At 36.5% G+C, this 13,916-nt stretch overlaps 2 protein-coding genes across 2 annotated transcripts; one reads left to right on the top strand and one right to left on the bottom strand.

Annotated features, from left to right (window-relative positions):
- Positions 1–1,183: 1,183 nt before the first annotated feature.
- On the top strand, positions 1,184–7,064 carry LOC124831796 (uncharacterized). Its single transcript, XM_088104654.1, has 10 exons — positions 1,184–1,741; positions 2,375–2,597; positions 2,833–2,974; positions 3,050–3,250; positions 3,456–3,587; positions 3,690–3,818; positions 4,329–4,741; positions 4,865–5,081; positions 5,173–5,363; positions 6,589–7,064. Exons 1-10 carry the CDS (start codon positions 1,246–1,248, stop codon positions 6,764–6,766), a joined length of 2,322 nt encoding a protein of 773 aa, XP_087960780.1. The 5' UTR covers positions 1,184–1,245; the 3' UTR covers positions 6,767–7,064.
- A 1,414-nt stretch (positions 7,065–8,478) lies between these two features.
- LOC148206741 (uncharacterized) lies at positions 8,479–12,546 on the bottom strand. Its single transcript, XM_088104655.1, has one exon. It carries the CDS (start codon positions 11,664–11,666, stop codon positions 8,865–8,867), a length of 2,802 nt encoding a protein of 933 aa, XP_087960781.1. The 5' UTR covers positions 11,667–12,546; the 3' UTR covers positions 8,479–8,864.
- Between the last annotated feature and the right edge of the window lie 1,370 nt (positions 12,547–13,916).

Here is a 13,916-nt window from a genome sequence, read left to right on the forward strand (position 1 = left end):
GAAACTTGGAGGTGCAGAAAGAATTACTCTTAATTAATTATGAAACTTTTGTTTATCTCGATCTAACTTCAACTTTGACTTGATTGCACTTTTCTTGATGGTTTTTTTTTTTCAATCATGCATTTTTTGATGATTTAGTAGTATCTTCTTTCGATTCCTCTATTTCATCTTACTTATCTTAATCTATGTGTCTTCTTCTATATTACTTTACCATTGCACTCCATCCAACCTCCTTACGTTGACCTATTTTTATTCATTTGATTCAATCATTTATCCATGTCCTCATCAAAAAGGTAAAAAAAACATGGATATGACCTTAAAGAGTTTTAAAATATTGGTTTTTATTTTGTTTTTGGTCACTACAAACCTCAATAATATATTTATAAAGATCTTTTGCATGATTTTAAAGTAATTTTTCAGGTTGAGATCATGAACAAAGGTTTAGTTCCAGAAGTTTTGATTATTCGTGTGATGGAATGAATTATAAAAAATTGAGGAGTATAAGATGCTTTTTACTTTAAGTTTAAATAAAACTTTGGTATATATTTTCGTTTACTTTGTTAAATTTGGTTTTATTTTTTTGTTTAATAACGTCTTAATTTTCTTCAATTTAATCTTTTTGTTAACCACACTTAAATCATTAATGAAAATGTAAACAATTTGTGTCATTTGTTAGTTCCTAATTTTTTAAATTTCTTTTAAATATTTTTTATTTTAAAAAAAGTTGCTCATTTGTCAAGTTAGCATTATGTTAAGTGACAATGTTAATGTTATATATCAAGTCAACATGTTAGTGTTAGATGTTAGTTTTAGATGTCATTTTTTTATATTCAATTTAACCATAATTTTGTTAATTTTTTAATTTAATTTTAATTTTCGTTAATTTTATTTAATTTTGTTTTAATTTTATTCTTTTTCAAATTAAAACCAAATTTAATTTTTATATAAATATTATATTGAAAATAACATAAATATAAATAAGGAAGATCACACGAAAAAAGAATCACACATGAACCATGACAAAAATCAAAATGATTAGAAGAGATTGATTTAGGAATTTTACACTAAAGAATTTTTATGCGTAATTGGCATTGCAAAATTCAGGAGTAATTAAATTATATCTGTTTAATCTAAATTTTATATTATTGTTTGGGATAAAGGGAAAGGGAAAAATGGTGCCGCTTAGAAAAACAAAGCAGGGGTTTATGTTATGTGATGCGGTAAATCCTAATCCCAAGTCCACCTATGCGCCCTCTGCTCCGTCTGGCATACGTGGCTCGGCGCCACTACAAAGCGGCGCCGCCACCGAGTCCACCCAAGGCCCCAAAGAAGCCGCAGAAGTTCAGTTTCAATGGCATAACGTGGGAAGACCCTTACAGCTGGATGTCTAAGGTGAGCGACAAAGTGGCGATGCGTCACATGGACGTGTACATGGAGCAAGAGGAGAAGTACAGTGAGGCCGTCATGTCTGACTCAGAGAAACTCCTCAATAAGCTCCACTTCGAAATGGCCTCTCGCATGCCCTTTGACCTCTCCACCCCTCCCCTTCGCTGGGGCCCCTGGCTCTACTACCGCCGCGTCGAAGAGGCCAAACCCTATCCCATCCTCTGCCGAAGATTGGCTAGCTTGAACGATGATTTCATTTCGCATAAGTATCCTCCCGCAGGGTTCGATTTCACTACGGGTAAAGCCATTGAGCAGAAGCTCGTTGATTATAATCTGGAAGCCGAGAGGTTTGGAGGTAAATTATGCTGTCACTGTTCCAGATCTTAAGTTGATTGAACCAGTCATATCGCTAAAATGGTGTACAAGGGTGAACAATTCTCACCTTTTTTAAGTTAAAACCCACATTTTACGATGGTGTCAGAATGTATCTCTATATCCTAACAATTGTTGTTACACTAGCCCTTCAATTAGTGAGGTGTCATAGCTGGGATTGGAAATTTCAATTTGATCCATGAAATTGAAATTCTCTTTATTTCAATAACTGAAATGTATATCTTCTTTTAATTGTAGTCCCCGAATTTTATAACTTACTATCTTTTATGTCACAATGATAGGACTAATGTCATTAAAAAATTCAATTTTTAGGATTTATTTACATTTTTCTAATTGTAGTGACTATCGTGATAGTGTATCACAAGTTTAAGGATTACAATAGTGTTTACTCATTGTTGTTGGTCGTATCGAACACGAGAACATTATGTAACTACCCAGATGTGTTTACTCATTATGGAACACGAGAACAATTAGTGTTTACTCATTGTTGTCTGGCAAACTTGCCTTTGGAATGTCAAATGAATCACATCTTACCTTTGATATTAGTTTTTAGTGTTATGGAGTGCTGACATTTTGTTTGACCTGACTTTTGTAGGTTATGCTTATGAGGAACTCTCTGAAGTTTCACCTAATCATCAGTTTCTTGCATACACTATGTATGATAAAGAAAACGACTACTTCAAATTATCCGTGAGAAATTTGAATTCAGGTTCATTGTGCAGTAAGCCTCAGGCAGAAAGAGTTTCGAACTTGGCGTGGGCTAAAGACGGACATGCATTGCTTTATGTTGTGACAGATCAGAAAATGAGGCCTTACCGGTGGGTGAATTGTTATCAATCCTTTGATGGCTTGGCAGAGTTAAAAGAAGGATAAAATTTATATCACAATTGAAGTTTTATCTCAGTAACCTGTGTTAATCTTTAATGTGTAAACATTTATTAGCAATTGCTTCTAAGTTGCGTCTTTAAAAGAATCCCTTACTTTACCTTATCATTGCAAACGTTGAAGTTTTTGTGATCTTCCTTCATTTCATCTCTCGGCTTGTTGTTGCAGTATCTACTACAGTCTGATTGGATCCACTGATGAAGATATTTTGCTTTTGGAAGAGTCAGATGAAAGTGTTCATATTAATATTAGGCACACAAAAGACTTCCAATACGTGACTGTGAATACATTGTCTCCCACATCATCAAAGGTAAAAGATCTTTGCTAGGAACTCTGAAAACTTAAAATCCTTTTGTATTGGATAATAATTCTAACCATTTCCTAGGTCTTTCTAATAAATGCAGCTGACCCGTTGTCTGGCCTGAAACTAGTTTGGGAATGTGATGCTATAGCACATTGCACAATTGAACATCACCAAGGTTACCTTTATTTATTTACAGATGCTCCCAAAGGGGGGCAATCAGTTGATTATCATTTTCTTCTTCGTAGTTTGGTGGATGATTCTTCAAGTACAAGAAAATGGGAGGTAGTTTGGAGCATCACATTTTCTTTTTCTCTGTAGTTAGCTTGTTTCGATTTTGTTCCTCTTTTATATCATAAGGAAAACAGGTTTGTTTTTGATACAGTGAGATATTTTCTTAATATCGCTCGTTTTCATGTTTTCTTAGTTAACTTGCATGTGACAATCTGCTTTGCCTTACATGTTATGTTTGGGGTCTCATGAACTGCAGGAGGTATTAGTGGATGACCCAGATTTGATTATTGAGGATGTTGATTTTAGTGATAAGTACTTAGCACTCATTGTAAGGGAAGGTAAAAAAGTTCAACTTTGTTCAGTTGGACTACCATTGCCCTTTGGGAAGGTAATGGAAGAGAATTTACTATATCTAGTACAGATAAACTCTTGATGTAATTTTGGTTTATATTCGCATTCAATTACGTAAACCATCTTATTTTTGTGATAGGGGTCACTTAAACTGAGGAAGCTGGACCTACAGTACTTGTCACTTCCAAAACATGTTTGCCAAATTTCGCCTGGACCAAACTATGACTTTTTCTCTTCTGTCACACGCTTCATAATATCATCACCTGTGGTATGTGAATGATTTTTTTTTAATGTTAATTTCTGAAGATGGTTTCTCTTCACAATTCTGTTAACATATGTCTACCTTCGTATCATATCCATTTTGAATGACCATTCACTGGGCCTGTTAAATATGAATCCAAGGAAATTTTGAGAAGTTTTAAAAGTTTGAGCTTCCAAAAAAAACTTCATGATGTATATTTACAAGTAAGCCTGGTAAATTGATTTTTGTCGTTTCAAGGTTTTTCTTCCTGTTACCTCCTTGTTAGGTCTTTCTGGCTTATATACCAATTTGTAATATACTCAGTACTGCTTTTTACATATCTGTATCTTTCTTTATCTATGTATGTGGTCTTAGGAGGTCACTTGTTCAATCTTATAGGATAACATCCCTGTGTATATATTACTACTAGGCTAAGAGTTCAACACATATTACAATTTACAAAGTACATTTGTATTTCAACCTAGAAGAAAAACCTGATCATCAAATCCCAATATGTTCATTGCAAGTTTCTCGCAGATGCCAGATGCTGTGGTTGATTATGACCTGGCTACGGGTAGGTGGAACATCATTCAACAACAAAACATGCTACATGACCGGACAAGAATACTGTATGGTAAAAATTCTGCAAGTATTAGTATGGAGTCCTCAAATTCCAAACACTCCAATCCTGTGAATGCTAGCTTTGAAGATGACCACTTGTGGAATGACCTTTCTGAGTTTTATGCCTGTGAACAATATGAGGTCCCTTCATTTGATGGACTTTTTATTCCTTTGACTATTGTTTTTTCGCGTAACAATAAGACACAAGCTAAAAAACCAGGGATATTACATGGGCATGGAGCTTATGGTGAATTACTCGATAAACGGTGGCGCAGTGAAGTAAAAAGCCTCCTAGATCGAGGTTGGGTTGTTGCATATGCTGATGTTAGGTAGGATTCACATTATTTAGTGACCATGTACTCAATTCATATTCACAGGGATATTCTTTATTGGAAATTGTATTTTCTCCAATGTCTTGTCCTTTATATGATAGCTTTGTTGCCATGTTTCAGAGGTGGAGGTGGTTATGGTAGGAAATGGCATAATGATGGGAGACGCACAAAGAAACATAACTCAATCAATGATTACATCTCTTGTGCCAAATTTCTCATCGAAAATGATATTGTCCATGAAAACAAATTGGCTGGTTGGGGATATAGTGCTGGAGGACTTTTGGTTGCTTCTGCCATTAATCGTTCTCCTGATTTATTTCGTGCCGCAGTCTTGAAGGTGTTTAACAATGTTTGCCTGCTTTCAGGTTTTGGCTTACTTAGGCTCCACCTTAATACTAAATTACCTTTTTGTATGGTTTCTTCTGTAGGTTCCCTTTTTAGATGCTACCAACACTCTTCTGTATCCCACCTTGCCTCTTACAGCTGTTGATTATGAAGAGTTTGGCTACCCTGGGGATCACGATGATTTTCTTGCAATTCGAGAATATTCTCCATATGATAATATTCGAAAGGATGTCCTTTATCCAGCTATATTAGTAACACCATCTTTTAATACAAGGTACGTTGTTTATATCTTTACATAACTTCCTAACATCGGATCCAAGTTTTCTATGGTGTTGATTGAGTACTATTTTTGTAAAGAATGAAAGAGCTTATGTTTAAAGTGAACCAAAATATATACAGTTCAAAGTAGCTGCTGAAATGGTGTTGGATGTGTATCCATGTTAGAAACTTTGTTAGGATTTACATTTATATTCTTATAAACTGTTTTTATGTTATTTATAGTAAGTTGTATACTAAATTATAACTACATCGTATGATATAATACTTGAGTATTTGCTCTATGCTAATATCCAAACCTCATCTTATTTTCCCTTCTGCCTTGAATAAAAGCTACATTAGTTTATACTTTAGAGATTGATATTCATTTTGTATGTGTGAGCTTCCTTTCTTTTTCTGAATACCGGATTTATTGGCAATGGCCTAGTGAATTTGCAGTGGACAACATTGTGTTTTCTGATTGCTAGTATGTGGACTTGTTTTCTGTAAGCTTGGTTTTTCTCTATGGCGTCATACAAAATGAGAATGTCTAGCGTAATGTTTGCGTAAGTTGTCTATGAATTGCTTTCACCCCCAAAATATGTAGAGAAGCTTTTTTCTTTTTGCATTTCTAGTGAAAAAATATCTTCGTCATTGAATTTGGGTCTGATCTGATTAGTAAGATAGACATAGGATTAAGTACATGGGGAATAAGTGAAAATCACAATTTATTCACCCGTGTTATCGGCCATCTAAATGTACTCTAAGCTGTTTATTACTTTGCAGGGACTGTCACGGTTAAGAATTTGGGCAAGTATACAAAGTCTACAAATAGTAAAATGAACTTTTAAATCCAAGTACAGAATCCCAAGGGATCAGTGTGGTGTTATAGATATTTGTTTATGAATATAAGGGTGCAAATGTACTTCTATTTTACTTCAAAAATAAAAGATAGTAACCAAAAAATTAAACTCTAAATTGAAGTGGTTTTTGAACCACCGAAAAGATGTAACAAATATGATATAGAGATGTTAGTGTTGGATTTCATAAAGTCAACCCTTATGTAAAAAGTATCGCTTAAGTTAATGTAATTTTTTACATTTTCTTATCGGATTCAGTTCGTTTAAGCGAGAAAATCCACACTATAGGTCTTTTATGTGAATATTCTTTGATGCTGCTTATGAACCTATATTCAGACAGGTTATGCCGTGCTAATGAACCATGGCTTTTATTTCATGGCTCAGGTTTGGGGTATGGGAAGCAGCAAAATGGGTTGCACGAGTTCGTGACCTTTCAATATACGACCCAAAGCGGCCAATATTGTTGAATTTGACCACAGATTTAGTAGAAGAAAACCGTTATTTGCAGTCCAAGGAATCGGCATTGGAGGGTACATTTCTCATCAAGATGATGGAATCTTAGATATCCAGCTATCATTTGCCCAATCTCTGAAATACACTCCCCATTTGCAACCTTATATGGAGTTGAAATTACACTTTGAACCAAGATCTAGTCAGGAGTTCTGCTTGGAAATACTTGCCATCCAATATTCTGGCTTATAGCCTTCAATCCTACTTCGGATCTGCTCCAAATGTACTGAACAAATTGACACTGGAACATTACTGGTTTATCATGTAATTTGAAGTGCATTACATGTAAATGTTACTTTGCGTCATCGGTTAACAAAGAGCATAGTGCAATTTTGGTGTTCATGGTGATATACACGCGTGCACGCATGTCTTAAGCTCACGGAATTATTCATATAAAAGATTGTGTAATCGTATTGCACCATGATCTTTTCCCACGTTCGACAAGAGTAAGATCGCATCAATGAACATCAAATTAATCAATTAAGTTTTGTCAGATCTAATAAAATATTACAGCCCAACTTGAATTTGCGTAGTCAAAATATCCCATAAATTATCCCGAGGCTATCCCAAATGTGGCAGATCAATTTATTTTGACGTCAGAACTCGTCATTTCGATAACTCACATTGGCAAGTGGCACACTCCTGACTCCAAAGCTGAGCTTGAAAAACAATGGAATAAATTACTCATTAAAAATACCCTTAAACCCTTCGAAGTTGCGATTTAATATTTAAAAAAAAAATCATTTGTGCGCGGTCTTTTCTCTTTTCTTATTCATTTAGAAAACTATTTTTCCTTCAACTTTTAACACGCATCATATGATTTTTCTTTACATCAACACAGATCACAGGTTGGCATTCAGTACATCAATGATTGATAAAGAAAAGAAAAGAACTAATTGAGGGCTCACTGATTTGTCGACCGCTGGATGGAAAATCATCATAAAACCTCTATTCTTCTGAAACAAAACTTAGTGGGTGAGGCTCAGCTATGATTCACACCCCAATAAAAAGATATATAGAAAAAAAGCCAACCCAAAGATATATATATATATATATATTATATATATATATATATATTATATATATATAACTTAACGAGGGTTCAAACAGAGGATCGCATCAATAGAATAAAAAGGTGCTGAGTCAATTAATCATTTATTAATTTATTGTTAATAATTATATACTTAAAAATAATGTAATCATCTACTTATCTTATTAAACCACATCAGTAAAGAGGTATTCAAACTTTCAAGGGTAGAGAGCACAGAATCAACCAAGCATAAGAAACTTGCATTTCCTAACCATACCATCACACAGATCGAGTTTTACTTCCAATACAGCGTAATTTGACAAGCTCCACTGTTTGCGATCTGTGGGGATTGTACACGAAAACACTACATAACGTTTGCAGGATTACAACACAGGTACAGCAAGTTAAGCTAAAAAGGATTCATATATATTTAGTTAAAGAAAGTAAAACCCAGTTTCAGAAATAGCAAGTATTGATCAACTTGTCGATTCTTGTTCTTTCAACTCTCCTTAACAATAATCCTTATCGTCAGTCTTCACCACTGTCAATTAGTAGAAAAACATTAAAAGTAGATTTTAGGATTGACTTGTATACAAAATAACTGAGGGAGTAAAAAGAAAAGTGAAAAACAATGTTCCAAGGCATATTCATCGCCACATTCGTTCCACTTTGACTGATTCCATTTCCACGAGTTAAATGCCCAAAGTTACACCAACATTTAGGACCAAAAAATGTCAGAAAAGAGAGGACAAAGGTTACTATGATAAAGTATAGCATGACAATGAACGCTACATTTTTACAGAAGTTGGAAATCCTTTTGTATGCAATGGAAGCTAAGTATATATCAGTAGAAGTTCTACTCATACAATATTGCTTCAAAGTACACCATGGCTTCCCAATATGTAATAGATCTCTAAAGCCAACTCTACATGCAGCTCAAAAAACTAAAGGGAAAAATAATCAAAATGTAAGCAACAAGAAACATGAATTAACAAATCCACCCCGCTTGCCCTATCTTGCTTTGATGCAGAAAATAAGTTTGCGTCATTGTAGGATCTCACAAATAATCTTTCATGTTCAGTCTCCAAAATTGATTAAAGTTGCGACCAACTTTGCCATCTCATGTCTCAGAACCTTCTTCAACAGTAGGAAGACCGCCTTCTCTGATAAATGTTGGGTTGAGAAACTTAGCCACAAAAGCCCACAATTTATATACATCCTCAAAATTCGTCAGAAAGCCCAGTGAAGCCGTCACAACTTCAAGCCTAACAAAGCTACCTTTTCCATCACGCCGACCATTCTCCATTGGTCTACAAAGAGTTGTGTCTTCTAGATTAGGAGCTCCACGATGCTGTCTTGAGCTATCAAGAATCTGTATATGACTCAGAAAACCAAGACCAAGAGAAATTCCTTCTTTTTCAGCAAGCTTTTGAACAATCTCTGGATTAATTAGCCCCCTACTTCTGTCCCTCACATTGAAAGCCACAGCTGCACCTCTTTCATATTTTATTTTCGGACCGTATATGTGGACAAGACTTGCTTTTTCACCGCCATCAGAAGCAGGCAACTTCAGTTGCAGTAACGAGGTAACAAGCCAATTTATCAAAAACCGAAGTCTAAGTGTAGTTTTATTGAGACCAAGCATGTTGACATGGTCAATATGACGACACGTTATCTCTGGTTCCCTCCTGCCCCAGTCCTGTCCATCACCGTATTCTCCATCACTGGTCGCCTCTTCATCATCAAAGCTAGTTGCAGATACGTCTCCCGGTTCTAAGGTCTGGCTAAGGTACTCTTTACGATTATCTTCCATGCTAAATGACACTCTTCTTCCCCTGCTGGTCGCTTCATTCTCTTCCAAACCAAAAAACCTACCCCCGCCATAACGATTCCCTTCTCTCCTACCCAACAGCCTGAATTCACCTTCTGTTTCCCTTCTTATGGCACTCTCTTTGACATCAGCACATATTTCCGAAGTAGACCCATTCTCCAAGCTTTGATGCCGAGCAAGAGAAGTTGAATTATTCAGCCAAGATCCATTATTGACCGCTCCACTGGTTCCAGGTTCTTCCAGGATCTCATCCACATGCAGATGATCAGTACCATTACCATTTCTTGAATAATGATCAACTTCCTCCACCTGCTCTTCTTCAGGCACCTCTTTGACTCGGTCAAGTTCCTGTGACATCAGGACAGCCGCATCAAATGACAGCACACGGCGGTCCTCATGAGCACCTAGGTTTACTTCTCTGTCATCGTACATCGGGCTGCCATACATCTTGGATGCTGTTTTTGGTGAAGGCTGCTTCTGGTTCCTCCTCCCATTGAACCAGAAAGGTGGTAGTGGGGAAGCTATCTTGTGTTTATTCGATTGACCTGCACCATCAGACCCCAATGGACTCTGACCCAAATCAATCCAAAATGAATTGTCCGATGACTCGTCCTCACTGAACACAGGACTCTTTATCACGTCTCCAACAGATATGCTCTCCGTCTCCTCAAATATGGTGCTGGTTCCATCTCTTTCAGAGCTGTCTTGATCCATTTCAGTCTCGAACACATCTCTGACCTGAGCAGATGTGAATGCACCAGAAAAGGCAGGCAGCTGTGTTCCCTGACGAGTTTCAGTAGTCTTGTCCCCCAACCCACTGATTTCATCGTCTTCAATTCCAACAAATTTATCCAAGCCATCTACAGAATCACTCAAATACATTGGAAACTCCGGAGTAATCTTCACCATTCCAGACCCAGTACAACCAGACTGATTTTGAAGGCTTTGCATCACCGATTTCTTGATCAGAAGACAGCCAAAACCTGTGGGATCATATCCAAAAACCCTGTAAAATGAAGTGATTATGAAATCTGGCCGAAAGAGGGACAAGCCAAGCGAATCCATGTCCTTGGGGCCCAATGAACCGGCATCCAGTAAGACATGCCAGTTGTTCTGCTGGGCCAAGGCCATCCACTGGTACGAATACTTAGCCCCAGTCACTCTAGACTGGACTGGGAACACAAAAAGACCGGTAGCCGAATCCTTCTTCCTCTTCTTCTTGTTGGAAATCTGTTTTCTCAAATCAGTGGAACAGAGTTTGAGGGTTGGCCATTTAAACCAAGCACTGTACACTTTAGCACCTTTCTCCCTAGCACTCTGAGCCATCCAAGCAACGGACTGGCTCTCATGGTCGAACATGGTCAACAACTTTTTGTTTGTATGGAAAGGGTATGATTCAGCAAGCAGTTTAAAAGCTGATCCTCTGCTCACAGTAAAAACAAGGCCATACTCATTCTCAGGTATATTCAAATAGTCCATGATCCTAGTCTTTATATCATGCTCCACAGTTCCTCTCTCGGCACCACCATAAAGTGCATGGTTACTCAAATTTGCAGTAATCTCAGACAAGCTAAACGTAGAAGACTCCCAGTAATGAATTGTCTGAACAAAAGAGAAGAGTCCAAAACCACAGTAATCAAGGCATACCTTGGGAGACAAATGTGAGTACTCGTCAGACCTCAACTGATCAACCTTCTCAGAGGACTGGTACTTGGGGTACATGGTGAGGAACTTGGAAAATGCTTCCTGTAGGCTGGGAATTTCCTCCTCAGACTCGAAGATGCGCTCCGCCGCAAGGGCGGTGGCTCTAAGGAACTCGCGCTGGGCGTGCAGCCTGGCAAGCGATCGGGATCTCCCAAGGCCATCATCTTGGTTGGCAGCAGAGTCCGGCTGGTCTATGTCTTGAGATTTGGAGAGTGAGCCATCTTCAGAAGCTTCCTCAAGGGCCTCCCTGAGCTTGTTCTCCTGCAGCTTCCGAAGCATTGATGGGTTTCTCTTTGTGTCTACATTGGATTCATCTTTCCTCCTGCTCTTCTTGTCCATGATCAGTGCAGCACAGTGAGAAATGGGCTTCCATAGTGACAGATGCATGCTCCTTTCTCCTCTTCTCACACAAACCAATCTCAGATTCTTTCCCACACTTCAAACAACACAGAACAACAGGGTATACTTTAGCCCATCACATCAATCTACAACAAATTCAGCTTCAACAGCTTCCCCAACAAAAGATAAGGAATCTGGAATCTTTAAAGACACACCTCCCCAACAATCTAATCTCTGAAACATGAGATTTTTGTTTTTGAAAGATAAATAAACAACTCAGCTAAACATTTCACTAGAAAATCAACAAAGAAAAAGAAAATTTCTATTTTGTCCACAACCCAGAATAGAATTCAACACCCAGTTCCTCAGAGAAGGAGAGAGAACGCTAACGAACGAAAAGAAAGCGAAAGAGAGAGAAAGTCAAAAGCTGAAACCCTAGAACCCAGATCCCAAAATTTGCAAGGCAGCTCACAGCAACATGACCCCAAAAATAGAAAACAAAATAATAATAAGAGAAATGGGTTTAATCAAACTACATGTAATAGAATCCCTGAAACTCAATCAGTAACAAGACACACTCCACAAAACACCTGAATAGCCATCAAAGGTGAAGGAAGGTTGTCTATCTATTCTCCCTCTCTCTCTCTCTTCAGTTCACTGAAGCATAATTAAAGCACAGCACCCCACATCAAATTCTCTTTTACTTACAAAGTAAAACCAAAACAAACCCGTTTGATATCTCTCCACTGTACTAGTATTTTCTTAAATTGAAAACCAAAAAGAAAAGAAAAGATAAAGTAGAGAAAAGAAAAAGAGTGATTTCGATTCAATTTAGAGCAACTCCCATTCTCCCCTTTTTTTTTCTCTCTCTCTCTCTACAATGTTTCAACTCCAGAAAAACAATAGTTGCTAGGAATCCAGGGAGAAGGGACATTGACTCTCGCAAAAACCAAACTTGTTAGTGATATTAAAATGATTTTTCCATTTTGCATAAATTATTTAAGAAAGAAATGAGGTTCCTTTTTGTCTATGTTGTGGTGGGACCCACAGGCTGAAGTCATGGTTAAAAGTCAAATAATCAGCTGGCTTGTAAAAGCTGTTATCTGTCCAACTGGGCAAACCACAAAGTTCAAAGCTTCCAACCCCTCAATGGGATCACACCCACCACCTCCTTCCATTATTCATTATACTTCACATTTCTTTTCTTAAATAATTACTACCATTCTAAATTAGATCATCATCTCCTCCATGTATACATAGAAAAAAAGGATTTATATGAATTTTCTATGCTAATAACTGATTAAAAACTATTTTTTATATAACATTGTAAAAATCAATAAAGTCATCATTCATAACACTATAAATTCACCAACTTTATTTCTATTTTTTTTTAAAGTTAGTTTCCGTGTTTTCTTATATATCTCAGCGGAAAAGCAGTAATGAATTTCCCCCCCAAACCCTTGTTACTTGCAAAATGTTAGGTGAAGTTATTTAATGTTACCTCATGTAAGGTTGATGTATAATATAGTAATATTCCATATCAGATGTTTCATAGATATTTTTTAATTTAGATACTTTTATAACATTTGCAAATTTAATTTTTTTTTCTTTGCTTTTGTTTTTGGCTCAAAGCCAAAGGTGTTGCTTTAAGTTTCAAATTCAATTTAGTAGTATTGAAATTAGAAAGAATCTATTCCTGAAGGCCTAAAGCTAAAAGAGAGAAAATTTGAAAACGAATCTTTGATTTGATCCAGATCATGGAGCATGGTAGAGCTTATTGTTAGATTCAACATTCTAGATCAAACATTCAACACAAATGAACCTATGAAGCAACTTAGCCTCTAATGATGTATTTTTTTGGAAGGAACAACATTCATTGAGTTTTGTTCAATTTAAAAATAGTAGACTTTTTGTGTCAGTGTCTTGTGCTTGAGGATGTTGTTTATTGAGCCAGATCAACAACATCGATTTCTTTCTTTCTTTATTTATATATTTAATTTTCTGGAAGAGACAAAGTATCGAGAAATCGGAAATGGAACCCAAAAACTATAAAAGAATATGATGAAGTTGATCTGTATTTTAGTTTTCACTATCGAGTTCAGAAACAATCTCTGTCAAAAAATATTGGTTTAAAATCACAGTTTGGTCAACGCTTGCAAGCGGAGGATCAATCAAAACTAAAATTACAAAATTTCAAAGACACGTCTGCCATACTTTGTTCATCACGTTACGACATGTTAACACATTATTATAATCAGTAGTCCTATTCTTATTGTAATGCATGCCTTTTCGTATTTT

The sequence above is a fragment of the Vigna umbellata genome, chromosome 1 (assembly GCF_029865625.1).
Source record: "Vigna umbellata cultivar VRB3 chromosome 1, Vumbellata_1.0, whole genome shotgun sequence".
NCBI classification, from domain to species: Eukaryota; Viridiplantae; Streptophyta; class Magnoliopsida; order Fabales; family Fabaceae; genus Vigna; species Vigna umbellata.